The sequence below is a fragment of the Lathyrus oleraceus genome, chromosome 7, assembly GCF_024323335.1.
Source record: "Lathyrus oleraceus cultivar Zhongwan6 chromosome 7, CAAS_Psat_ZW6_1.0, whole genome shotgun sequence".
Classification (NCBI taxonomy): domain Eukaryota; kingdom Viridiplantae; phylum Streptophyta; class Magnoliopsida; order Fabales; family Fabaceae; genus Lathyrus; species Lathyrus oleraceus.
In genome coordinates this window covers 236,137,213-236,164,932 of record NC_066585.1, presented here as the reverse complement: position 1 = coordinate 236,164,932, position 27,720 = coordinate 236,137,213, and the positions used below count along the sequence as shown (strand labels likewise).

Below are 27,720 nucleotides of genomic sequence, written 5' to 3'. Positions count from 1 at the left end.
GGAGCTTTGGGAGAGAAAATGTCAGATGAAAAGTTAGTAAGAAAAATACTCAGATCACTCCCTAATAGATTTGCAATGAAAGTAACAGCCATAGAAGAATCTCAAGACATCTCAAATATGAGAGTTGATAAGCTAATTGGATACCTCCAAACATTTGAGATGGGAATATGTGATGGAGCTGAAAAGAAAGCCAAGAGCATAGAATTCATGTCAAACACTGAAGAGGCAGATGAGGAAGGTGGTCAAGATATTGATGAAGATCTGGAAAATGAGATAGCAATGCTGGGAAGACAGTTCAACAGACTGGTGAAAAAGGTAGATGTCAGAGCAAAGGGCAATGTCAAGAACATCGCATCTGACATCAGTAAATCCAACAGCTTTGGTAAGAAAACAAAGTCTGAAGAAAAGCCCAAAGAAGTTCAGTGCTATGAGTGTAATGGGTATGGTCATATTAAAACTCCATGTGACTGCACTGACAGGAAGATGGGGGTCTGAGGAAGAGTCAATTGATGATGAAAGAACCTTTGAAGAGTTGCCCACTACCTACAAAGAGTTGTGCCACAGAAGTACAAGAGTGTGCAGACAAGTTGAAAGCCAGAAGAAAGTGATAGCTCAGCTGGAAAATGAAAAGGAAGAGTATGTGGAAACCATCTCAAAATTAAAGACTGAAGCTATATTCTTAAACTCCAAACTGGATGAGATGACTAAGTTTGTAAGAATGCTTAACAATGGATTTGTCATCTTAGACAAGATTCTCCAGACTGGCCAAATAACAGGGAACAAATCTGGCATTGGATTCAAGACTGAGTGCAATTACATTGGTTGCAAACCAAAATCCAAACCTAAGTGCAGCCATATTAAAAGCAGACCTGAGATGTCACATCAGATGTCACAATAGCAGAAAGGGAAACATCAAAGATGGAGATGCCAATACTGTGGAAAATTTGGCCACCTGAAGCCCTTCTGCTATAAGCTATATGGTATCCTAGCCCTGTTCAGTCTCAATACCAATCAAGATCCAAGAATCACAGGACTTTCAACAAAAAGCAATGGGTTCCTAAGACAAAGGTTACAAGTCTAATAGCTCATACTTCCCTCAGAGTTTCAGCCAAAGAAGATTGGTACTTTGACAGTGGTTGCTCCAGACATATGACTGGGAACAAAAATCTGTTAACTGAACTTCACCCTCATGCCATGAGTTATGTTACCTTTGGTGATGGTGCAAAGGGTGAAATTAAGGGAATGGGTAGGCTAGATTTCCCTGGAGTTCCTGATCTTGACAATGTCCTACTTGTTAAGGGATTAACTGCTAATCTTATAAGCATCAGTCAACTGTGTGATCAAGGTCTGAATGTAAACTTCACCAGAACTGAATGTCTGATTACTAGCTGTCGCAACCTGAAAAATACAGTGCGCAAAAAAACAACTGGCGAAAGAAAAAGACAGGAGAGTCGCCACCGTGCGTTATTCATCCCAAAGGAGGGAAAGGAAACGCTCGAAGTAAACCTGAAAAAGGAAAGGACAAGACGGGGTCTCGCAACCAAATCTTGGGTTCGGGAGTCGATTATGCGAAGGGAAGGTATTAGCACCCCTACGCATCCGTAGTACTCTACGGGATCCACTTTTGTAGTTCTTGTCTAAAGGGTGTGAGTTTATCTTGTGCTGTTTACAAAAAAAAAGGGTTAAATGAAAATGACTCGCGCGGATGTCGCATCCACTGCATACGTATCTCATCTGAATATGAGAATCAGAGTCTTCGTAGCTCGGCTGACCTATGGGTTGGGGGATGTGTGCTCGCTAAGACATCACGTCTTATGCCTACGTATCTCATCTGGAATGAGAATCAGAGCAAGCCGTAGTTCGGCTAACTACGGGGTTGTGGATTGGGTTTTGGACAAACGACGTCACTACGCAATCTATCGGATGCTCGACCTTTGGAGACTTACTCGCCTGTAGTAGAAGGAGTAAACGTGTGTTATGGAGAAGAAAAATCAATGAAGGGCTTGTTTGCATTGTAGGAACGCGCATGCAAAAGGGTAATGAGGATAAGACCTCATAGCTCTTAACCCTGGACAAAGGAACCTGCATAAAGTAAACACAAAAACATTGCCTCCTATCGAGGTCTTCCAGCTAGGAAAGCAGTAAAATGCGGGAAAAATGTAAAAGTACCACGCGGATAAAGATCCGAAGTAACAGCAATTAGAGGAATGGGAAACCCTGAGATCCTTCCAAGCTAACATCATCAAAGAAAGTGGGTCAGTACAGGTAATCGGAATGAACCTCCAGGGGTTATCCCACAAATAAAGTGGGAAACCATGCAAGTTATCCCTGCAAAAGTCATGTGCCTTCACGAAAACTCAACAAAAGGGTTAGTGAAACAAGATAGGGTAACCAAGAGTTGCCCCCAAATCAAAATGTAACCACATGAATAATTCCATCAAAATTCACAAAAAGCTCACAAAAAACAACCAAGGGTAGGAGGCCTAAACCTCTTGTCAAACACATGCATCAAAAGGGTATCAAATTCACCCATAATACCTCATACATTTAGAGCATTCAAATTAAAGGCATAAAGATGATGGATATAGGGCAAACCTGATTGGAGAGCTTGATTGAAATTGAGTTGCACCCGTGAGGTTTACAAAACAATCTTTAGGATTTATGTGAGGCAGAGGTGATTCTGTGCAGTTGAGTTCCCTTCAGGGTTTGGAGGCTGCTCTGGACTCTGTTAGTTCTTCTCTCACTATCTTTTTCCTCAGGGTTTTATTCCAAGGAAACCTTAGAGTATTTTGCCTCCCTTCCTTTTTCTCAAGTGAAGCCTTGGTATTTATAGACTGAATTTCATGGCTTTGTGGGCTCAAATGAGAGAGACCCAAGTCCAAATTTTTTTTTTGTTATATTTTATTTATTTATTTAATTAATTTTATTTATTTATTTATTTTTAACCTTTTTTTTTTCTTTTTTTTTTCTTGGATCTAATTCTGATTGACATGATGAAATGCAATGTATCTAATGTTAAATGACCTAAAAATGAATGCATGCATGAGGTGTAAAGCGTATGCTTCCAGGAAAAATGAAGGGTAAATTTTGGGGTATTACAGCTGCCCCTATTCAATCAACTGGAGACCCGGAAAGAAGATGGCAGCTGCTTTCGTACTTTCGAGGTATCAAGGGATTGAATACAATAAAAGCCCAAAAATTTGCAATGAAGTGAGGTGAAGTAACAATGTCTGTCAGAATCAGCCAAGAGGTGGTCTTGAAAGCAGAATCCGTCTGGTACGGTGAGAGTCAGTCTGAATACCGAAAAAGAATGTTAACTTGGATACCAACATAAACGGTAACACCGAAATAACCATGGCCTGAATTCCGCTCATCAGTCTGAATACTGGAAATGACTTCGATCTGAACATCGGAAAATTGGCCTGAATGCCACAAGTCGCATCGACCTGAGCGTCGGAAACTTCTTCGATCTGAACATCGGAAAGACTTGGCCTGAATTCCACTTTGATCTGAATATCGGGAAAACTAGCCTGAATGCCACTTCGATCTGAATATCGGAACACTGGCCTGAATGCCACAAGTCGCATCGACCTGAACGTCGGAAACTTATTCGATCTGAACATCGGAAAGACTTGGCCTGAATGCCACTTCGGTCTGGATACCGGAAAACTGGCCTGAATGCCACTTCGGTGTGGATACCGGAAAACTTCATGCCTGTCAGCATCGGCAGAAATATGGAAAGATAATAGAGGCGGCGCATGGGCCAATGACACTTGCTGGGGATAACCAAGGTGGGTAATGAACAATCTTCAGTCTGAGTACTGGAAACAACTTCTAGCTTATCACTTGGGATACCGAGAATGTTTTATGCTTACATGCGTATGTTTGAATCTTTCAATGGCGTAATGCTCCATGAAAATGGAAATGCTACGCGATTTGCGAGGATGCAATGCAATATGATTCTACATGCAGGGATGCGAAATGCTGGGTAGAATGTCAAGCTGAGGCAAAGGGATCTATTAGGGAAATGATCACCATCTTCTGGACTCTGGCAAGGCTGTTGGAGATGCACAGCGCAAAGAATTATGTGGGGAAATGACCCGCCACACGGTGTTCTAGCAATGACGAAATGCCGAGATTCAGACTGGGGAGAGAACGACACTGAAAACCTGCCGTTGGGGAAAGCGATAGTGGTTCTGGCAACCACGATTTGCGAGAGATGACTCAGCAAGGGAAGCAAACACCGATACGGTACCGAGGTTCTGCTTCAAGGAAAGAAACTATGGATCTGGCATTGGGGTTATCAATCTGGCCTCGAACTCTAAGGAGCAACCACTTCTGTTGGGAAGATACAGTCTGGCACTGTCAACTCCGCTGGGGGTATACAATCTGGCACTGTCAACTCTACTGGGGAGTGTATATTCTAAAACAATCGCTTGGGGAAGTACGGTGGTGAGAACCTGCTGGGGATTGAAGAATCCAACACTCTGATCAGCTCTGCAGGGATAAGACACCGAATTCGTCTGTTGGCGACCTCACTAGGGAAGATATTCACGATCATTTGCAGGGGATTTTAAGGAAATGCCCCGAGGGTATCTGTTCTGAATAGACGATCCAAAGCACTTAAAATTTACAGCAATTTTAAATGTTTATTGAGCATGTACCTGTAAAGCCCTTATGTGTCATGATGCAATGTTTATCAAAAATTCGGACGTCATTTTTGCAAACAAAACAGTAAAATGAAAATGAAAACAGAGATATACTGAATAACATGATTTTATTGATTGAATGGCCTTTGAATAGGCATTTACATCAGGAAGCAATCCCTGGAAAGAGGTAATCTCACAAAAGATAAAAACAGGAATTAATCTAATGGCAATGTGAAATGGATTTCTATTGGGTTCCAATTCTGCTATGACTTGCCCGTCTTCAAGATCCTCCAGATGATCAGCCTTCTGAAAAGGTGATTGGACTGTTTCCTACCTTTCGAAAATTTCCAGTCATCGACATGAGATGAGATTCAGAACTAACTCAAAACGCAGTCATTCGCTTAATCCCTAACTTTTGCCTGGATCGCCCTTTTCGGGTTTTCATTCCACCGGGATACCCATTTTTGCCTAAGTTGCCTTTTCAGGTTTTTATTTTTAATCCCTAATTTTTGCCCGAACCTTTTCATTTTCTTGGTTCGTCGGGATGCCCATTTTTGCCTGGACTATTCTTTTTACTGTCCAGCGGGTCTATTTTATGCGAAGTATTTTTTAACTGTGTCTGAGTTCACAGGGGAAGTGAAGTTTTCACCATCCATAGTTGCAAGCATTAAGGCCCCACCATCAAAAACCTTGATGACAATATACGGTTCATCATAGTTAGGAGTCCACTTGCCCCTGTGATCTGTCTGAGGAGGAAGGATCCTTTTCAACACTAAATCTCCGACTTGGAAACAATGAAGACGCACTTTCTGATCAAAGGCTCTCTTCATCCGACTCTGATACAACTGCCCATGACAAATGGCTGCCATTCGCTTCTCTTCGATAAGACTCAACTCATTGAACCTTGTCCGAATCCATTCGGCTTCGTCTAACTTGACATCCAACAGGACTCTTAGAGAAGGAATCTCCACTTCAACAAGTAGGACTGCTTCCATACCATACACCAGGGAGTAAGGGGTTGCCCCAATCGACGTACGTACTGAAGTACGGTACCCATGCAAGGCGAAGGGTAGCATCTCATGCCAATCTCTGTACGTGACGATCATCTTCTGCACAATCTTCTTTATGTTCTTATTTGCCGCCTCAACAGCGCCGTTCATCTCAGGGCGGTAAGGAGAAGAATTGTGATGCTGAATGTTGAAGTTCTGACACAACTCCTTCATCATTTTGTTGTTGAGATTAGAACCATTATCAGTAATGATTCTTTCGGGAATCCCATAGCGACAAATGATTTCTTTCTTGATGAAACGGGCAACCACATGTCTGGTGACATTCGCGAACGACGCTGCCTCGACCCACTTGGTGAAATAGTCGATGGCAACAAGGATGAAGCGATGCCCATTGGAAGCAGTCGGCTCAATCTTTCCAATCATGTCAATGCCCCACATAGAAAACGGCCACGGCGAAGACATCACATTCAGAGGATTTGGCGGTACATGCACCTTATCAGCATAAATCTGGCATTTATGACACTTCCGAGCATATTTGAAGCAATCTGACTCCATGGTCATCCAATAATAACCCGCTCTCAACAATTTCTTAGCCATTGCATGTCCGCCGGCATGAGTACCGAAGGAACCTTCATGAACTTCCTGCATTAACATGTCTGCCTTGTGTCTGTCCACGCATCTGAGCAAAACCATGTCGAAGTTCCTCTTATACAGCACATCGTCTTTGTTCAAGAAGAAACTGCCTGCCAATCTTCTCAAAGTCTTTCTGTCATTGTTGGATGCCCCTGCAGGGTACTCTTGATTCTTCAGAAAGCACTTGATATCGTGATACCAGGGCTTGTCATCGACTACCAGTTCAGCAGCAAACACATATGCTGCCCTGTCAAGGCGCATCACATCGATCCTGGGAGCATGGTTCCAGCGAATTACCTTGATCATGGAGGATAGAGTAGCAAGTGCGTCTGCCATCTGGTTCTCATCACGAGGTATATGATACAATTTTACTGTTGTGAAGAAAGTCAACAGTCTTCTCGTGTAGTCTCTGTAGGGGACCAGAGTGGGTTGGAGAGTATTCCAATCACCATTCACTTGATTGATCACCAGAGCTGAATCTCCGAAGATGTCCAAAGTCTTGATTCTCAAATCAATGGCTTGCTCAATACCCAAGATACAGGCCTCGTACTCAGCTTCATTATTTGTGCACTCAAAATTCAAACGAGCGGTGAAAGGTATGTGGGCACCTTTCGGAGTTGTAATGACAGCACCAATTCCACTTCCTCTAGCATTGACAGCCCCATCAAACAACAAAGTCCACTTTTCGTTTGGATCAGGTTCCTCCTCAACAACTGGCTCTTCACAGTCTTTCATCTTGAGGAACATGATGCCTTCATCAGGGAATTCAAACTTCATCGGCTCATAATCATCAATCGGCTGCTCGGCAAGGTAGTCTGACAGAATACTACCTTTGATGGCCTTCTATGACGTGTACTGAATATCATACTCTGTTAAAATCATTTGCCAACGAGCGACCCTTCCGGTGAGAGCTGGCTTCTCGAATATGTATTTCACTGGATCCATCTTAGAAATCAACAAGGTAGTATGGTTCAACATATACTGCCTCAGTCGGCAAGCAGCCCAGGCCAAAGCACAGCAAGTTTTCTCAAGCTGCGAATATTTGACTTCACAGTCTGTAAACTTTTTGCTAAGGTAGTATATGGCATGCTCTTTTCGACCAGACTCGTCATGCTGTCCCAATACACACCCCATCGAGTTCTCAGTCACTGATAGGTACATTATCAGAGGTCTTCCAGGAACTGGAGGTATAAGGATCGGAGGTTTCTGTAGATACTCTTTTATCTTCTCGAAAGCCCTTTGACAATCTTCATTCCACCTGATAGCCTGATCTTTCTTCAGCAATTTGAAAATTGGCTCACACGTGGTTGTTAGGTGAGAGATGAACCTTGCAATGTAGTTCAACCTCCCTAAGAAACTACGGACTTGCTTCTCTGTTCTTGGCTCTGGCATTTCCTGTATCGCTTTTACTTTGTGGGGATCCACCTCAATCCCTTTTCCGCTAACGATAAAACCCAGCAATTTTCCCGATCTCACCCCGAAAGTGCACTTGTTCGGGTTAAGTCTCAGTTTGAATTTCCTCAAACGCTCAAACAGTTTCTGCAAATTCACCAAATGTTCTTCTTCTGTCTGAGATTTGGCAATCATATCGTCCACATAAACCTCGATTTCATGATGAATCATATCATGGAACAGAGTTACCATAGCTCGTTGATATGTTGCTCCGGCATTTTTCAGACCAAACGGCATCACCTTGTAGCAGAAGGTGCCCCATGGGGTTATGAATGTTGTCTTCTCCATGTCTTCTGGTGCCATCTTGATTTGGTTATAGCCAGAAAAGCCATCCATGAAGGAGAATACCGAGAACTGAGCTGTATTATCCACCAAAACATCGATGTGAGGTAATGGGAAATCATCTTTAGGGCTAGCTCTATTCAGATCCCGGTAGTCGACACACATCCGTACCTTTCCATCCTTCTTAGGTACTGGGACGATGTTTGCAACCCATGGCGGATAATTGGTGACTGCTAGAAACCCTGCATCCAACTGCTTTTGCACTTCCTCCTTTATCTTGACAGCCATCTCTGGTCTTGTTCTTCTGAGCTTCTGCTTGACCGGAGGACAACCTTCTTTTAGAGGCAAGCGGTGTACCACGATGTCTGTGTCCAGCCCAGGCATGTCCTGATAAGACCAGGCGAAGATGTCAACGTATTCTTGCAGCAATTCAATCAGCCCTTTCTTCACATTGTCTTCTAAAGCAGCCCCTATCTTGATTTCTCTCTTGGCGTCCTCGGTGCCGAGATTAATCACTTCAACAGACTCTTGATGCGGTTGAATAACCCTTTCCTCTTGTTTTAATAACCTGGTAAGCTCTTCAGGGAGTTCAGAGTCTTCATCATCCTCTTCTTCAGCTTGAAAGATTGGATTTTCAAAGTCGAAGCAAGCCGTAGCAGAAACGTATCAATAGGATCCGGTGATGTGCATCTGCATGAGTGATGGTATGTGCTTATGAGTGTGAACAAGAAGTGAAAACTAAACAAAACATTGCCATTTTTTTATTTTGAAAAACTGCAAAAATAGAAAGACAGGGAACGAAATATTTGAATGCAAAAATACGTCCTTTATTTATGATAAAAATGCAAGTGTCACATAGACGGGCCCCACAATGAGTCATTACGCCCTGGGCAGAACGTAAGACTTGGATATGCATGAATAAACAAAGAAAATTACTCTTCAAGAAGAGTGACTTGGATAATCTCTTCAGAAGACCAATTGTTGATGACTTCACCCGGGATCCTCGGACGCACCCAGTTGTCAATGTCACAATCACTATCCCCATCTTCTTCGTTGACTGCAGAGACTTGACCATACTGAATGATGCCAGCACTGGAGAAAGTGATCGTCCCCTGAAGTGTTGTAGAAGTCAAAACTGGCTGATACCCAATCCCGAACTTATCTTCTTTCACTGGTAATTCCAACAGACGCCCCCAACCGGGAGCAACACCTGAATCCACCACGGCCCGTGCCTGCTTAAAGGATGAGATAGAGGCACCCGCTTTAACCTCTTCCACAGACTCTTGGACAGACAAATCTTCAACCTGGAGAATACCTTTGTCGAGCAAGGCCTGGATACCCTGCTGTAGCTTCAAACAACCTCCACTCTGAGTGGCACAATCCAAACAACCCTTCCCACAACCGGGGAAAACATCGGCCTTCAGCAAGCATCCTTTGATATCCAACAATGGAGTCTTCAACTTCAACACATCCTTAATGGACTTGGCTTTTCCCTCTATCATGTTAACGTTCGCACCACCATGCTGGGGCATGGGATTGTTAACGACATTCAGAGCCGGTGCAAGGTCGATGGCCTTTGAATCTATGAGGTCTTGAACTACGTGCTTAAAAGCTTTGCAGTTCTCAATATTGTGGCCAGGTGCCCCAAAGTGGAAGCTACACCTAGCGTTGGCGTCGTAACCCACCGGAAGTCTACCAATAGGAGGGGCCAGAGTGCGCAACTGCACAAGTTGTAGTTGTTGAAGACTAGAAAGCAACTGAGCGTACGACATTGGAAGGGTGTCGAAACGTCGGTCCATCATCCTTTGCCTCTGTTGATAGGCGGGTCTGTTACCCGGTTGCTGCTGCTGTTGATACTGAGCTGGTTGACGTTGTGATTGTTGTTGTTGTAGTGGTGCTGCAGCTGGAATGGTCATAGCCGCAACATACGGTTGTTGATGATAATTTTGGAAATTGTTCCTTCTAACACCTCTGTTCCGATAGGAAGTCAAAGAATTCACTCCCCCCTCTCTCTGCTTATGCCCTCCAATGAATGACTTTTTTACCCCTGATGAAGATCCAACTCCATTTTGGATCTTGCAGGTCTTCAGGTAATTCTCTACCCTCTCTCCGGTAGAGACCACATCAGCAAAGTTGGAGGAATTGCACCCCACCAGACGCTCCAGATAAGGTCCAGGCAGCGTATTCATGAACATGTTGGCCATTTCCTTTTCCAACATAGGAGGCTGAACACGGGAAGCTATCTCCGTCCAGCGTTGAGCGTATTCCCTGAAGCACTCATTGCTTTTAAGAGACAGATTCTGAAGTTGAGTCACTACAACAAACAAGACCTTAGACAGCGCTTTTTTTAGCCTTAGACAGCGCTTTAAAGCGCTGTCTAAACCTCCGCTGCTAAAGGTTTAGACAGCGCTTTTTTAAATCTTAAAAGCGCTGTCTAAGCCCCCCCCCCCCCCTTAGACAGCGCTTTGGCCAAAAGCGCTTTATAAGACCCTCTTATTTTAAATTTTTTAGGTATACCTTAGACAGCGCTTTTGAAAAGCGCTGTCTAAGCCCCACCCCCTTAGACATCGCTTTGGCCAAAAGCGCTTTCTAAGACCCTCCTATTTTAATTTTTTTAGGTATACCTTAGACACCGCTTTTCAAAAAGCTCTGTCTAAGCCCCCCCCCCCCCTTAGACAGCGCTTTTGCCTAAAGCTCTTTCTAATCCCCCCCTTAGACAGCGCTTTTTACAAAAGCGCTGTCTAAGGTATACCATCAAGAAAAAGGCAGTTAGTGCTACCCAAATCTGAGCTTTAACCCCTTCTGGAGTATTCTGAATGTCAGGAAGAGGACGTGTTCCTGTATTGAAAATCATTGTTAATCTTTGCTGGACAAAATCATATTAAATACTAACTCACATCAAGAAACTAAGCAATGCCTACAATCCCCAACTCTCCAAAAATCTAGAACTCTTGGAATATAAGTCGACGAATGGTTTAGATCTTAAACAGACACTATCATCAAAAGTCTTTTTGAAATTTAAGTGCAATATAAATAATCTTTACAACCATGAACGCTAAACCTAAGTTATAGTGGCATAGTCCAGAAACAGTCATCATAGACCTATTTGTGCAATTGGGTGAAAGTTTAGTGAATAAGAAAAATAAGAAGATAGATCAAAAGGGTGCATCAATAAATGCCAAGAAGTCACCAACCTTTAAAGGTATAAGTCCTCTGTAGAGATACCTGCCTCTTCCATTCAGCATCAACAGGTTTGTCTAACATTGGAACGTATTCATCATACCCGGACAAGTTATTAGCAAAGCTTGTCTTTCCTACCACCTTAGCCTGACAAAAACACAAAGTGAATGAGAATCTTAATGTTATACTTTGATTACATCATCGTCGTCTCACAATATCTTTAAATATTGTGGACTGCAACAAACAACAACAACAGCCAAAGCCTTTTTCCACAATATGGAGTCAGCTACGTAGATCAAACAACACCACAATATCCTGTCAAATTAGTTATTCTTATATATCTAAAGCAAATAGAAATTTGTATAACAGATCAAGACTCACTTCCTCACGAACAGGGGTCAACCTAAGGTTCGAATAGCTCTTCCTTGCTTTTGGAGAAGCTATATCTTCAGCTTCTGACCCTGATTCAGCAGTAGATGTATCGCTTCCTTTTACCTGTAGGTGGGAGTAGCATAAGTGAGAGTGATATATGACAAATAGACCATTGAGAAAAATGTGTGAAGCACCAAATTGGCTCCACTTGATCAAGGTAACAATCGGCCATGCAAAGAGTTACCATTGGGTATCGAGGCTTTACATATGCAATAACCTTCCCATCGCTGTTGAGAACCTTTACTACTTGCCTTGCCCGGCGTGGTTCACCATTGAGAACCATCTACAAAATTTTGCAAACACAATCAACTGTCAGCATAATACAAGTCAGACTGGTATATAGTATAACATCCGCATCTTTATTGTCCATGAGGATCCGAAGAACGTACTCCGTCACGGTATCCGGTCTACTTAAGATTAAACCTAAGTTGACGGTCGCGGGTGCTAAGAATCCGAATGACACGTCCAAACCATTGGGGCGCATCAATTTGTCATACAAAAACCTAATATAAAAACATCATTAACAATCAAAATAACATCTTCACAATCAAAATAACATCTTCATTGTATATATCTTAATGTCAATTATCATTTATAATCAAAATAACATCTTTAAAATGACCATCATCTATTAAAAAAATTTAAAAATTTAATCTCTTCATCTTCAATGGATTGAAAATCTTCATCAATATCATCATTCATAATCTGCAAAATAAAAGTAATATAATTGAAATAATATTATTATTTGAAGACTATAAAATAATTAGAATGTAAAGCATAAAACAATTCAACCTTACATGATTATTATTTGGAGCATATATTGATGATTCTCTCTTTCATGACCAATACTTGTAGCGAAATGTAGAAAGATCTTCAATACTACATAGCCATCACAGGAGCAACATATCTCATATTTTCCTTCTCCAATCCAACATTTATCTTCAATGAGAAATTGGTTAGGAGCTTCTGCACTTGTAAAAACAAAGTAGATGAAGTGTCATCTAAGTATAAAAACAGAGTGTTCTGAAACACTTAACAAGCAGAATACTTAAGTAAGTAAATTTGTCCCATTTAGGTTTGAATTCAATTTGATTCCAATACTTCCTTCAATTTGATTTCAATTTTAATAGATACTTACCTCTTGGAGACAAATCCAATTGGCATCAATACAAAGAATTTAGTGCCCTTGTAAGTTGTGAAGGCACTTGAGTAGTTCCACCTCACTAGTTCTTGCTTGATGTCTCGTCATTCATCAATAGTCTTATGGGTGGCTGATTTGCATAGCAGCAAGAAAATAAAGAATTAGAGATATACCCACGACAGTGGTCATGAAAAGTTCAAAAAGTCCTACGAAATTATAACATTATTTTTCAAGTTCTGCTTACGTAATTGTGGACCAAGTTAATAGGTATGAAAGTGTCTTTTTGACAAAGTCCTACGAAATTTTAACATATCTATATGAGAACTAGCACCATAGGATATTTCTTACTTAGTTCTTTTGAGCTTTCTAATAGAATAATATACTAGAGTTGAAGTTGAATATGTCTTCCAATACAACAGGCATAACGGTTACCAAATACATACTAAGAACATTCATCCATATAAGAGTAACACATTGCATCAAAAGGAATTTAGCTAGTTGAAAAGCAAATTATCATTCCCTACAGACTAGTGACCAACCATCAAGTAAATAGTGAATTGGATTATAGGATCATATACCTTAAGTTGCTTCCTTATGACATAAGCATTCTCCTCCTCAGCATCATTGTTGTACCGTAATTTCTTTGTGAAGAAATGAAAAGTTGCAGTGTTGCTCTTGGGGACATGCACTGCCATGTACTCAAAATTAAACTCTTCCGACTAACACAATAAAAATACACATAATTAGAATAGAATAGTAAACCCAAGAACATGTGATCAATAAATAGAATCTAAAAAATGAACTACCATGTACTTAGTACCAAAGACCTCTTATGGGTATCAACCACGCTGAGGGAAGTGATAGTAGCATGACACTTACACAATAAAACTAGAGCAGTCCCAAATTTATTTATTCCTATAAGACCAAGGGCAAGCATTCAGCCGTTATTGACATTAAAAGTCAAAATTTAATTATACACAATATTTGAAACACATTATTTTAAAAACAAATAAGCCATCATGACTCTAACGAACTCCTCATAGTTGATCTGACCATCACCGTCAACATCAACTTCGCGAATCATCTCGTCAACCTCTTCATATTTCAGCTTTTAGCTAAGATTTGTCATAACATGACAGAGCTCAGCTGCAGTGATGAAACCATTTTGATCCTTGTCGAACACACAGATTAGTATCATGTCATAAGAAATACCAAAAGCTTCTCATCTTGGCATTCTATATAATGAAAACCTCTAACCACCCAAATTTAAAACCAATTTAACACTCATTTTATGTTTCATCCCCTGCATTCAAAACGAAAATATCATGGAAAGAATAGGGAAAGTAGTACCAATTAGCAAGGTAGAGCAAAATTTAAAATAGAAGAAGAAAAATTTATTAAATAAGAAACTAGAGTAGAAATAACCATTTTTTGTTAGGAATAACATTACCGAATGGAAAAAAATAACTTACTAGTAATGAAAGGTTCAAAAATTCTTTGAGGTTTGAGAAATTTTGAACAAACAAAGTCTTTAATAGTTAGGGTTTAAGACCTGCGAAAAAGAAAGGGTTAGATTCATACAGAGAGAACAAATAAAGTTGAAGGAGAGTTTTTACAAGTTGAAGGAAGCTCGTCCGGGGAAGGAGAGCTCGTAATAGAAGGAAGCATGTTTATGAAGCGAGCCTGCACGGATCCAATCAGTAGTGAAAAACCACACAGGATAAGAATCATACATATAATGGGGGAAAGGGTTAGGGTTTAGGGGAAGAATCTTTCACACAGGATAAACAAGCTCTGATTGAGGGTTGGAAGAAGGGGGAGTGGATTTGGGAGAAAGAGAAGCAAGCTCTGATTGAGGGTTTGGGAGAAGAATGTAGGATTTTTAGGATTTGGGAGGGAATAACTTTTTTTTCGTGACATGGAGGGAATAAAGACTTTAGACAGCGCTTTGTAATACCCCAAAATTTACCCTTCATTTTTCCTAAAAAAAAAAAAAAAAAAAAAAAAACGAAAACGAAAACGAAAACGAAAATAAAAAAAATAAAAAAAAATAATTAATTAATTAATTAATTAATTAATTAAATAATTAAAATAAATAAATAAAATATAACAAATTATTTTGGACTTGGGTCTCCCTCATTTGAGCCCATTACCCACGAAAATCAGTCTATAAATACTGAGGTTTCAGTAGAGGAAAAGACACTTGGAGTTACACTGGGAGATTCACTTGAGGAAAAGGGAGAGAAGCAAAATACTCTGAGGTTTCCTTGGAACAAAACACTGGACAAAACATGAAGGGAAACCTACAAGCTACTCTGCAGCAACCTCCAGGCAACTCTGAAAGGTTCATTCTGACTCACAGACTTTCAGCTCAAGCAAACCCTGCCATTTGATTTTTCTTCTCCAATCAGGTTTGCCCTATATCCATCATCTTTATGCCTTTAATTTGAATGCTCTAAATATATGAGGTATTATGGGTGAATTTGATACCCTTTTGATGCATGTGTTTGACAAGAGGTTTAGGCCTCCTACCTTTGGTTGCTTTTTATGAGCTTTTAGTGAATTGAAAGGGCATGATTTATGTGATTACATTTTGATTTGAGGGCAACTCTTGGTTACCCTATTTTGCTTCACTAACCCTTTTGTTGAGTTTTTGTGAAGGCACCTAACTTTTGCAGGGATAACTTGCGTGGTTTCCCACTTTATTTGTGGGATACCCCCTGGAGGTTTCATTCCGATTACCTGTACTGACTCACTTTCTTTAATGGTGTTTAGCTTGGAAGGATCCCTGGGTTTCCCATTCCTTTAATTGCTGTAACTTCGGATCTTTATCCGTGTGGTAATTTTTTCCCTCTCTCATACTTTATCGCTTTCTTAGCTGGAAGACCTCGATAGGAGGCAATGTTTGAGCCCCTTGGTGGCATTTTACTTTGAGATACATGTTTTGTGTTTTGTATTCATATCCCCACATGTAGCGCGGTTCCTTCGTCAAGGACTGCCTTTTGCCCTCGAGCATCCCAAACCCTAAAACCCAAAGCAACACGTTTACATCTTCTACTACAGGCGAGTAAGTCTCCAAAGGTCGAGCATCCGGTAGATTGCGTAGTAACGTTGTTCGTCCAAAACCCAATCCATAACCCCGTAGTTAGCCGAACTACGGCTTGCTCTGATTCTCATTCCAGATGAGATACGTAGGCATAAGACGCGATGTCTTAGCGAGCACACATCCCCCAACCCATAGGTCAGCCGAGCTACGAAGACTCTGATTCTCATATTCAGATGAGATACGTATGCAGTGGATGCGACATCCGCGCGAGTCATTTTCATTTAACCCTCTTTTTTTTGGGTAAACAGCACAAGATAAACTCACACCCTTTAGACAAAAACTACAAAAGTGGATCCCGTAGAGTACTATGGATGCGTAGGGGTGCTAATACCTTCCTTTCGCATAACCGACTCCCGAACCCAAGATTTGGTTGCGAGACCCCGTCTTGTCCTTTCCTTTTTTCAGGTTTACTTCGAGTGTTTCCTTTCCCTCCCTTGGGATGAATAACGCACGGTGGCGACTCTTCTGTTTTTTCTTTCGCCGGTTGTTTTTTTTTTCGCACTGTATTTTTTCAGGTTGCGACAGCTGGCGACTCTGCTGGGGACCCTAAGAAGTTGACCTCTTGCTGGTCCATCTTCCCTAAGCGAGTCCCTCCTAGCTTTTGTAGTTTGTTTGTTTATTGGGTGTTCATGCTTTTGTACAGTTATTTATTTACCTGCTTTACCTTATTACATTGTGTACATATCATTGTTGTATCTGTTGGTTGGCTATGGCTGCTTGGTGATTTTTGTGAGATGAGTTCTATACCCGAACTCGAGTGCACTTAAGATAGGAGAATGGCATAGTCCTGTCAACTTGTGTGGAGTATTCCTTAGCGAGTTGACTTGCAAGCCCATTCACTTGGTGGAGGTCATGTTGAGATCAATAATGTCACATAAGTAAGTTGTGGTTAGACATTACTTGTTCCAATATAGACCTAAGAAGCCAAGGACCTTAGTTTACCTAACCCATCTTGGCCTATTCGTAGGACGTAGTGCGAAAGTCGTTCAAATGTAAGATTTGATACGATTGTTACGCGATACTACACTCATAAGAGTCTCTCTTGAGAATATTGTTGGAATACGAGTAGTCGTTCCTCTGATAATATCCGAAAGATGGGATTATGACTATGGGAACCTTTTGTAGAACATGTTTGGCAGGTTTAAACCTTAGTACACTCCTTTTGGGTGGTTCTTAACCTAAACTCCATGCTCGTGACTTGCAACAAACCCTTGATTCATGGTTAATCCGATCAGGTATCCTTAATATCAATGAAACTCGGGTGTTGATAAGGTGTAAACCATAATCCACCAAAATGGGTGGTTGATATTAAGGATAACATGATCCATCCCATGACCTTTGTTTGGTGTACTCTTAATTTCTCTCCAGACAGTGCAACCTGACAGATGTTCAAGCAGATACAGCAATCCTGATTGACATGCCACTGCACTGCATTCACATCATTTTGCATCACATCATTTTGCATTCATAATCATTCACACATGTTTATCCATTTCTGTGGGGTTTATATCTTCCACTTGATTCTAGTCGGAATTTTCTTGGTTCTCATCAACGGCTTAGTCTTCTTTTTACACTGTTTATCAAATGTGAGACTGGAATCAAGGGGGTAGAATACTTTTGGAATTGATAAACATGTCATTGCATTTGCATAGTCATCCGCATGTCTTGCATAACAGGTACTGCCGCAGGGGTGACCATTCCAGCTGCAGCACCACTACAACAACAACAATCACAACGTCAACTAGCTCAGTATCAACAGCAGCAACAACCGGGTAACAGACCCGCTTATCAACAGAGGCAAAGGACGATGGACCGGCGTTTCGACACCCTTCCAATGTCGTACGCCCAGTTGCTTTCTAGTCTTCAACAACTACAACTTGTGCAATTGCGCACTCTGGCTCCTCCTGTTGGTAGACTTCCGGCGGGTTACGACGCCAACGCTAGGTGTAGCTTCCACTCTGGGGCACCTGGCCATGACATTGAGAACTGCAAAGCTTTTAAGCACGTAGTTCAGGACCTCATAGATTCAAAGGCCATCGACCTTGCACCGGCTCCGAATGTCGTCAACAATCCCATGCCCCAGCATGGTGGTGCAAATGTTAATTTGGTAGAGGGAGAAGCCAAGTCCATTAAGGATGTGTTGAAGTTGAAGACTCCATTGTTGGATATCAAAGGATGCTTGTTGAAGGCTGACGTTTTCCCCGGTTGTGGGAAGGGTTGTTTGGATTGTGCCACTCAGAGTGGAGGTTGTTTGAAGCTACAACAAGGTATCCAGGCCTTGCTCGACAAAGGTATCCTCCAGGTTGAAGATTTGTCTGTCCAAGAGTCTGTGAAAGAGGTTAAAGCGAGTGCCTCTATCTCATCCTTTAAGCAGGCACTGGCCGTGGTGGATTCAGGTGTTGCTCCCGGTTGGGGGCGTCTGTTGGAATTACCAGTGAAAGAAGATAAGTTCGGGATTGGGTATTGTCGCATTACGCGAAAAACCGGCGGGAAAAGAAAGAACAACAGAGCCGCCACCGTGCGTTATTTATCCCAAAAGAGGGAAAGGAAACGCTCAGAGTAAACCTAGGAAAAAGCATGGTCTCGCGACCAAAGAGTATGGGTTCGGGAGTCGGTTATGCGAAGGGAAGGTATTAGCACCCCTACGCATCCGTAGTACTCTACGGGATCCACGCACAATAGGAAGGGAAATGGTTGCTAAAACACTGCTCAAACACACACACACTGGCTGAAAGAGACAAAAGAAACTGACTGAAACTGACTCGGCAGGATGTCGCATCCTGGGCCTACTTAGTCTATCAGGCATAGACATCAGAGTCGAAGTAGTTCGGACTGGGGAAACGACACATGCTCGCTAGGATATCGCATCCTATGCATACGTATCTTCTCGGACGAGAGAAGAATCAGAGCATTCGTAGCTCGGCTGAAACGCACACAAACAAAAGCAGGCAAAGGCAAACGTGGAGCCCGACTGCCAATCGCTGGACTTACATCAGCATCCGAACCAAAACACACACACACTGGAACCCAAATGCCACTCGATGGACTTATATCGGCTTCCAAGCACACAACAACACAACAAGTTGATAGGGAGTCGGGGACTCGAGCCTATAACTGTCAAACAACACACACAAAAGAAAAGAAAAGGCGCCCGGAGAGATCAGCTCAATCTCCTGCCTACATACTTCATCTGGTATGAAGATCAGGGCGATGTAGTTCCCCTACGCAGGGACAAAAGACTTGGCCTAACCAGATAACAGAGGGAGACACAACTCTAGGGAGACTACGACTCGAGCCTAGATGTTGTCATGCAAAATCAACCCTAAGTTAAGGTTTCTAGCTAAATGGCACAAGGGCCAACCTATCCTAGACATGACTTGCACAGGAAGCAAGCCACACCTAACCTAACTTGCACAGGAAGCAAAGGTCTCGATTGCAACTAGGGCAAGAGAAAGGGGAGGTCTCAATCGCAACGAGGGCGAGAGAAAAGGATTAGTGTTAGTTGTTAGTCAAACTCGACAAGACATCGCATCTCGTGCCTACGTATCTCATCTGGACATGAGAATCAGAGTTGCCGTAGTTCGGCCAAACTATTACTGTTGGTTTGTGTTTTTTAAGTGGACAACGTCACTACACAATCTACCTGATGCTCGACCTTTGGAGACTTACTCATCTGTAGTAGAAGGAGTTAACGTATCCTTAAGAGGGGATGATGTTTGTTTGTGTTTTTAAAAAAGCTCAAGCAAGAAAGGAAGTCCTATACGAAGGAACCGTGCTACCTTAATTGACATGCAAACGAGACTACGCGGAGTCTAACAACCTAGGGGATACAGTCACATCACACAAGCATACACAAGCACATCCAGCATAAAATAAACACACCAACAAGGGGGCTCAAGCATGGGTTAGGTTTTAGTCGAGGGGTCATATCAACCTCAACAAACAAACCTCTGGAATGGGGTGAGTGGTGCTCTTAACCTTGCCATTGAGGGGCTAAGGTGAAGCAGATGAAAGGTGAGTGAAGATGAGACCTCACAGCTTCTATCCCTGGCCTGGGAGAGCTTAAGACAAGAATGTGTGGGTTCAGAAGGTGGGAACCCTTCTACACATTTGAAACTGACTCAACTGTGCAATTGCACAAGATCTTGAGTTTTTATCTGTAATGCATCAACACAGTGGTGTGAGCAAAACAGAAGACACACTGAATAGCAGGGGATAGGTTGCTTATCCCTTGGTTCTGCCAATTGCCTCTTCACTTAGGAGGTCTTTGACTCTGTACAAGGACAATTTAACCATACACAAACATTGCCTCTTAAGGAGGACTTCAGACAGTTGCCTGGCCAAGTAACAGGCCAGGTCTTCCAAACTACATGAAGAAAAAGGAATTATACCTCAAGCAAGTTGCTAAATAGCAAAGCAAAGCAAGTTCAAAGAACTTAAGCAACTAATGGTACCTGAAATAGTCAAACTAATCAGTACACATTTCAACAGCTAAAGCAAAAGGAATTGAGAAACAACAGACAAATCAGGTAATCAGATGTGCAATGCACAAGACTCAAATCACATGAGTCAAGCCACCTACAAAACAAAGGTTAGCTCACAATAAGCAGTCAAGCTTGATCAAAAGAAATTGATCTCATTAGTCACTTGGTGTTCAACCTGAAAACATAAGCTCAACAGTGAGTAACTGGACCACTAGGACAAGCCTAGGGTCAAAAAGGAATGAGAAAGTCAAAACAGCAAATGAAAGTCAAACAAAATCAAGTTCAAACATTTAAGAAGCAAGCTCAATTGGTCTCAAGTTTATATCATGCATCATCATCAATTCACAAGCAAAAGAAGTCAAAGCATGGCAAGGGAGGGCTCAAAGAAGTCAACAGAATGACTTGCATCAAAAGTCAACTCAAACATTTTCAAAAAAACATCAAATAATTCATACTCAATCCTAACACCTAGCATGGTAAGCATGTCAAATTTCATCACATTTGGACAAGTGGAAGGCAGTCAATGAAAATCATGAAGTCAAAGCAAATTTGAACATGCTCAATGAAGTCAACAGCAAGACTTAGCTCAAAAGTGAACATAATCAATTCCAAAAATCACCAAATAATTCATGCTCAATCACAATTCATAACATGACATGCATATAAAATTTCAGCTCAATTGGATCATGCGAAGATGGTCAATAAAAATCAGAAAGTCAAAACCCATTCAAGCATGTACAAAGAAGTCAAACAAACATGTGTCAATCTTCAAAAAATCATAACTAAATGAAAACAGATGAGAAATGAATGGGATTAACACCAATGCAAAGCTCAAGATGTCTAGTATGCACATGTAAAATTTCATGATCAACCAATAAGATATGAGAATTTCCCAAATGAAATGGCAAGATGTATCACACAAAGTCAACAATTGACTAGGCAGGGAAGACAAATCTCAAACAATTAAAAAATGGCATAATTAAATCCAGGAAAAATCACAAGTCAACTAGACATATAAGAGAGGGATCATGTAAAATTTCACATTAATTGAAGGCCAGGAAGCATGTCAACAAAAATCATGAAATTACATATCATTGGTGTGACACAAGTTGTCACACCCTACTTCAAAAATTCATATCTCACAAACCACATATGATAAAATCATGATCTTTACACCAAAATAAACATGAATGAGTGTAGATTAAGCACAAAAAATTTCAGATCAAATGGATGCATCCTCCTTATTTCACAAGAGATTTGGCAACATGTATCATTTTTGGTCACATTATACAAACCCTAAGGCCATTTAAAAACCAATGATCAGAAAATTCATTAAAAATCATGACAAAAAACTAGACATCAAACAGGACATGATGCAAAAATTCCCACTGAATTTGGAATTAAAATGAGCAAGTTATGAATTTTTCAAAATTGATGATCAAATGAAATAATATATGAAATAAATGAATTAATATGGATTTAAAATAACCGAGAATGGTAATGCTGTAATTTTGGGACTCCACTAAATGGGACGGCGTCGTTTTTCTCGCTGAAATGAAATGTTTTAATTGGTGCATGAAGCTACAGTGGCATGCAGACGAATAAGACAAAAACAGCTGGCAAGGCTTATGAACATTAGGGTTTATGGAACAGTGATGCATCTTCATCACCTTCAAATCGAATTTCAGAAAAAATCCCAGAAATACAAATTGAAAACATAGAAACGTTCAGCAAGGCAAGACAAGCAACAATCCATCATCAGTTTTCATTAAAACATGCTGTGCATCATGAATCGAACCAAAGAACATTCAACACCAAAACTTGCTCATGAACAAAAATTTCCAGAAATGAATAATGAGTACATCAATATGTTCATCCAAGCATAGTAAAGACAAATCCAACATCAATTTTCATGGAAACGCACTATTGAAAGAGAATCGAGCAAAAAAAGCATATGACCATCAATCTTCATTTTCAGATTTCTTGCAAACTACTTAACCATTTCACATGAGACAAAGTTCACAGCAATCAGCATACCAAGACCTACACTAAGCATGGCAAAGATTTGAGAAACAAAAGATTCGAAAACCAACCCCTGTTGAAGAGCAGATGAAGATTCAGGTGTTGTTTGGTCTTTAATGCCTGCAACAGTTGCCCTTTAAGGTCCCAAATGAAGAATGTGTGAAGAACTTTGGCTTGAAACACACCAATTTAGCTCTGAATCCGATCTGCCATGGTAGAGTGCCTTTGAAAACAGTTGGGAAAGTGAGCTTCCAGATGTAGAATGATGGCTGAAAAATGCTCACTATGTTGCTTGAATGGTGAATCGAGCAAGGCAAGGCTTGGTTCTTTTGAGAATTTGGCAGATTTTTGGAAAAGGCAAGAAAGATGAATTTTGAGAGAGAGTGAATTTCTGAGTGTTTTCAGCTGCTAGGGTTGCTTCAAATGACAGAAAATGTCTTAAATATGGACTGTTTAAGCAATGCTAATCATGTGTTAATCAAACTTTGCTTAAATGAATCAAATTGCAAAATTGCTAATTTTGCACCAAAGGCAAATGGAGTGTGCAAGTCTGCCCGAGTTTGGGCTTTAGACAAGTCTCAAATATCACCTTAATCAAATCCCAAATGGCCAAAAGTGTTAAAAATTGCTAAATCAAAAAGTCGACTTTGGTCCACACTTGAATTTCACATGTGCTAGGTTCAAAAATGCCATTTTGATTGGCAATGTTTTGGCTCATGAAGTTTATATTTTTGGAAAGAGGAGATGAAATGTGGTTTGTAGGAAAAAACCCCACCAAAATTGGCCAAATGGTTTGAGAGATATGGCCTTTTGAAGTTCAAGATTTTGTGAAAATGATTTGATCATATCTTGACAACCATACATGGGGATTGAGAGTTCTTGGACTTTTTGGAAATGGGAGAACAAGATCTTCAACTTTCATGTTGGGCAAAAATTCATTTGAAGCTTGTATCATGATGCAAGTTTGGGATCAAGAAGTTTCCATTTTTGGCAGTTAAAATTACAGGTCCAGTTTCTATTTTTGGAAATTTTCTGATTGGCTTCAAATTCTTCAATGATGTTGTTTGCCATGATATATGAGGCCTATTGGGACATGAATAAGCTCTTTCAGACCATTTCCATCCATCAAAACCATAAAATCAACCACAGTTGACCAACTTTGAATTTCTAGGGTTTCTGACTGACTGTGCGTGAATTGATGACTTCTGAACATCCAACCCTTGACTTAAACACTTCAAATGGACCTCCAAGTCATGTGAACTTGTTGGACAAACCCTAGGGCCTTGGCTCCTTGAGAAACACCCTTGCTTGCTTGGTTGACTGATCTCCTGATCAGTTTGACCTAATTCTTGACTTGCTTGCACTTGAGGCAACTGGGACAATGCAATGCTATGCAATGGACCATGTTATGTTATGACCTAATATGAGAATGTATGTACAATGATAGGTGCAAATTTGAGGTGCTACAGGTATCAGCCAGTTTTGACTTCTACAACACTTCAGGGGCCGATCACTTTCTCCAGTGTTGGCATCATTCAGTATGGTCAAGTCTCTGCGGTCAACAATGAAGATGGGGATAGTGATTGCGACATCGACAACTGGGTGCATCCGAGGATCCCGGGTGAAGTCATCAACAATTGGTCTTCTGAAGAGATTATCCAAGTCACTCTTCTTGAAGAGTAATTTTCTTTGTTTATTCATGCATATCCAAGTCTTACGTCCTGCCCAGGGCGTAATGACTCATTGTAGGGCCCATCTATGTGACACTTGCATTTTTTATCATAAATAAAGGACGTCTTTTTGCATTCAAATATTTCGTTCCTTGTCTTTCTATTTTTGCAGTTTTTCAAAATAAAAAAAATGGCAATGTTTTGTTTAGTTTCCACTTTTTTTCTTTCACACTCATAAGCACATGCCATCACTCATGCAGATGCACATCACCGGATCCTATTGATAACGTTTCTGCTACGGCTCGCTTCGACTTTGAAAATCCAATCTTTCAAGCTGAAGAAGAGGATGATGAAGACTGTGAACTCCCTGAAGAACTTACTAGGTTATTAAAACAAGAGGAAAGGGTCATTCAACCGCATCAAGAGTTTGTTGAAGTGATTAATCTCGGCACCGAGGACGCCAAGAGAAAAATCAAGATAGGGGCTGTTTTGAGAGATGATGTGAAGAAAGGGCTGATTGAATTGCTGCAAGAATACGTTGACATCTTCGCCTGGTCTTATCAGGACATGCCTGAGCTGGACACAGACATCGTGGTACACCGCTTGCCTCTCAAAGAAGGTTGTCCTTCGGTCAAGCAGAAACTCAGAAGAACAAGACCAGAGATGGCTGTCAAGATAAAGGAAGAAGTACAAAAGCAGTTGGATGCAGGGTTTCTAGCAGTCACCAATTATCCACCATGGGTTGCAAACATCGTCCCAGTACCTAAGAAGGATGGAAAGGTACGGATGTGTGTCGACTACCGGGATCTGAACAGAGCTAGCCCTAAAGATGATTTCCCATTACCTCACATCGACGTTTTGGTGGATAATACAGTTCAGTTCTCGGTATTCTCCTTCATGGATGGCTTTTCTTGCTATAACCAAATCAAGATGGCACCAGAGGACATGGAAAAGACAACTTTCATAACCCCATGGGGCACCTTCTGCTACAAGGTGATGCCGTTTGGTCTGAAAAATGCCGGAGCAACATATCAACGAGCTATGGTAACTCTGTTCCATGATATGATTCATCATGAAATCGAGGTTTATGTGGATGATATGATTGCCAAATCTCAGACAGAAGAAGAACATTTGGTGAATTTGCAGAAACTGTTTGAGCATTTGAGGAAATTCAAACTGAGACTTAATCCGAACAAGTGCACTTTCGGGGTGGGATCGGGAAAATTGCTGGGTTTTATTGTTAGCGGAAAAGGGATTGAGGTGGATCCCGACAAAGTAAAAGCGATACAGGAAATGCCTGAGCCAAGAACAGAGAAGCAAGTTCGTAGTTTCTTAGGGAGGTTGAACTACATTGCAAGGTTCATCTCTCACCTAACAACCACGTGTGAGCCAATTTTCAAATTGCTGAGGAAAGATCAGGCTATCAGGTGGAATGAAGATTGTCAAAGGGCTTTCGAGAAGATAAAAGAGTATCTACAGAAACCTCCGATCCTTATACCTCCAGTTCCTGGGAGACCTCTGATAATGTACCTATCAGTGACTGAGAACTCGATGGGGTGTGTATTGGGACAGCATGACGAGTCTGGTCGAAAAGAGCATGCCATATACTACCTTAGCAAAAAGTTTACCGACTGTGAAGTCAAATATTCGCAGCTTGAGAAAACTTGCTGTGCTTTGGCCTGGGCTGCTCGCCGACTGAGGCAGTATATGTTGAACCATACTACCTTGTTGATTTCTAAGATGGATCCAGTGAAATACATATTCGAGAAGCCAGCTCTCACCGGAAGGGTCGCTCGTTGGCAAATGATTTTAATAGAGTATGATATTCAGTACACGTCACAGAAGGCCATCAAAGGGAGTATCCTGTCAGACTATCTTGCTCAGCAGCCGATTGATGATTATGAGCCGATGAAGTTTGATTTTCCAGATGAAGACATCATGTTCCTCAAGATGAAAGACTGTGAAGAGCCAGTTGTTGAGGAGGGACCTGATCCAAACGAAAAGTGGACTTTGTTGTTTGATGGGGCTGTCAATGCTAGAGGAAGTGGAATTGGTGCTGTCATTACAACTCCGAAAGGTGCCCACATGCCTTTCACCGCTCCTCTGACTTTCGAGTGCACCAATAATGAAGCTGAGTACGAGGCCTGTATCTTGGGCATTGAGCAAGCCATTGATCTGAGAATCAAGACTCTGGACATCTTCGGAGATTCAGCTCTGGTGATCAATCAAGTGAATGGTGATTGGAATACTCTCCAGCCCACTCTGGTCCCCTACAGAGATTACACGAGAAGACTTTTGACTTTCTTCACAACGGTAAAATTGTATCATATACCTCGTGATGAGAACCAGATGGCAGACGCACTTGCTACTCTATCCTCCATGATCAAGGTAATTCGTTGGAACCATGCTCCCAGGATCGATGTGATGCGCCTTGACAGGGCCGCGTATGTGTTTGCTGCTGAACTGGTAGTCGATGACAAGCCTTGGTATCACGATATCAAGTGCTTTCTGAACAATCAAGAGTACCCTGCAGAGGCATCCAACAATGACAGAAAGACTTTGAGAAGATTGGCAGGCAGCTTCTTCTTGAACAAAGACGATGTGCTGTATAAGAGGAACTTCGACATGGTTTTGCTCAGATGCGTGGACAGACACGAAGCAGACATGTTGACGCAAGAAGTTCATGAGGGCTCCTTCGGTACTCATGCCGGCGGACATGCAATGGCTAAGAAATTATTGAGAGCGGGTTATTATTGGATGACCATGGAATCAGATTGTTTCAAGTATGCTCGGAAGTGTCATAAATGCCAGGTTTATGCTGATAAGGTGCATGTACCGCCGAATCCTCTGAATGTGATGTCTTCGCCGTGGCCGTTTGCCATGTGGGGCATTGATATGATTGGAAAGATTGAGCCGACTGCTTCCAATGGGCATCGCTTCATCCTTGTTGCCATCGACTATTTCACCAAGTGGGTCGAAGCAGCGTCGTTCGTGAATGTCACCAGGCATGTGGTTGCCCGTTTCATCAAGAAAGAAATCATTTGTCGCTATGGGATTCCCGAAAGAATCATTACTGATAATGGTTCTAATCTCAACAACAAAATGATGAAGGAGTTGTGTCAGAACTTCAACATTCAGCATCACAATTCTTCCCCCTATCGTCCTAAGATGAACGGCGCTGTTGAGGCGGCAAATAAAAACATAAAGAAGATTATGCAGAAGATGGTCGTCACGTACAGAGATTGGCATGAGATGCTACCCTTCGCCTTGCATGGGTACCGCACTTCAGTACGTACATCGACCGGGGCAACCCCTTACTCCCTGGTGTATGGTATGGAAGCGGTCCTACCTGTTGAAGTGGAGATTCCTTCTCTAAGAGTCCTGTTGGATGTCAAGTTAGATGAAGCTGAATGGATTCGGACAAGGTTCAATGAGTTAAGTCTTATCGAAGAGAAGCGAATGGCAGCCAGTTGTCATGGGCAGTTGTATCAGAGTCGGATGAAGAGAGCTTTTGATCAGAAGGTGCGTCCTCGTTGTTTCCAAGTCGGAGATTTAGTGTTGAAAAGGATCCTTCCTCCTCAGACAGATCACAGGGGCAAGTGGACTCCTAACTATGATGGACCGTATATTGTCACCAAGGTTTTTGATGGTGGGGCCTT

The 27,720-nt window shown here is 41.5% G+C and overlaps 1 protein-coding gene across 1 annotated transcript; it reads right to left on the bottom strand.

Moving 5' to 3' along the window:
- Positions 1-11,197: 11,197 nt before the first annotated feature.
- On the bottom strand, positions 11,198-11,921 carry LOC127105843 (phosphatidylinositol/phosphatidylcholine transfer protein SFH8). The gene is made up of 3 exons (XM_051043053.1): positions 11,823-11,921; positions 11,588-11,701; positions 11,198-11,353 (listed from the first exon to the last, which is right to left on the bottom strand). The coding sequence occupies exons 1-3, from the start codon at positions 11,919-11,921 to the stop codon at positions 11,213-11,215; spliced, it is 354 nt and encodes a 117-aa protein (XP_050899010.1). The 3' UTR covers positions 11,198-11,212.
- Between the last annotated feature and the right edge of the window lie 15,799 nt (positions 11,922-27,720).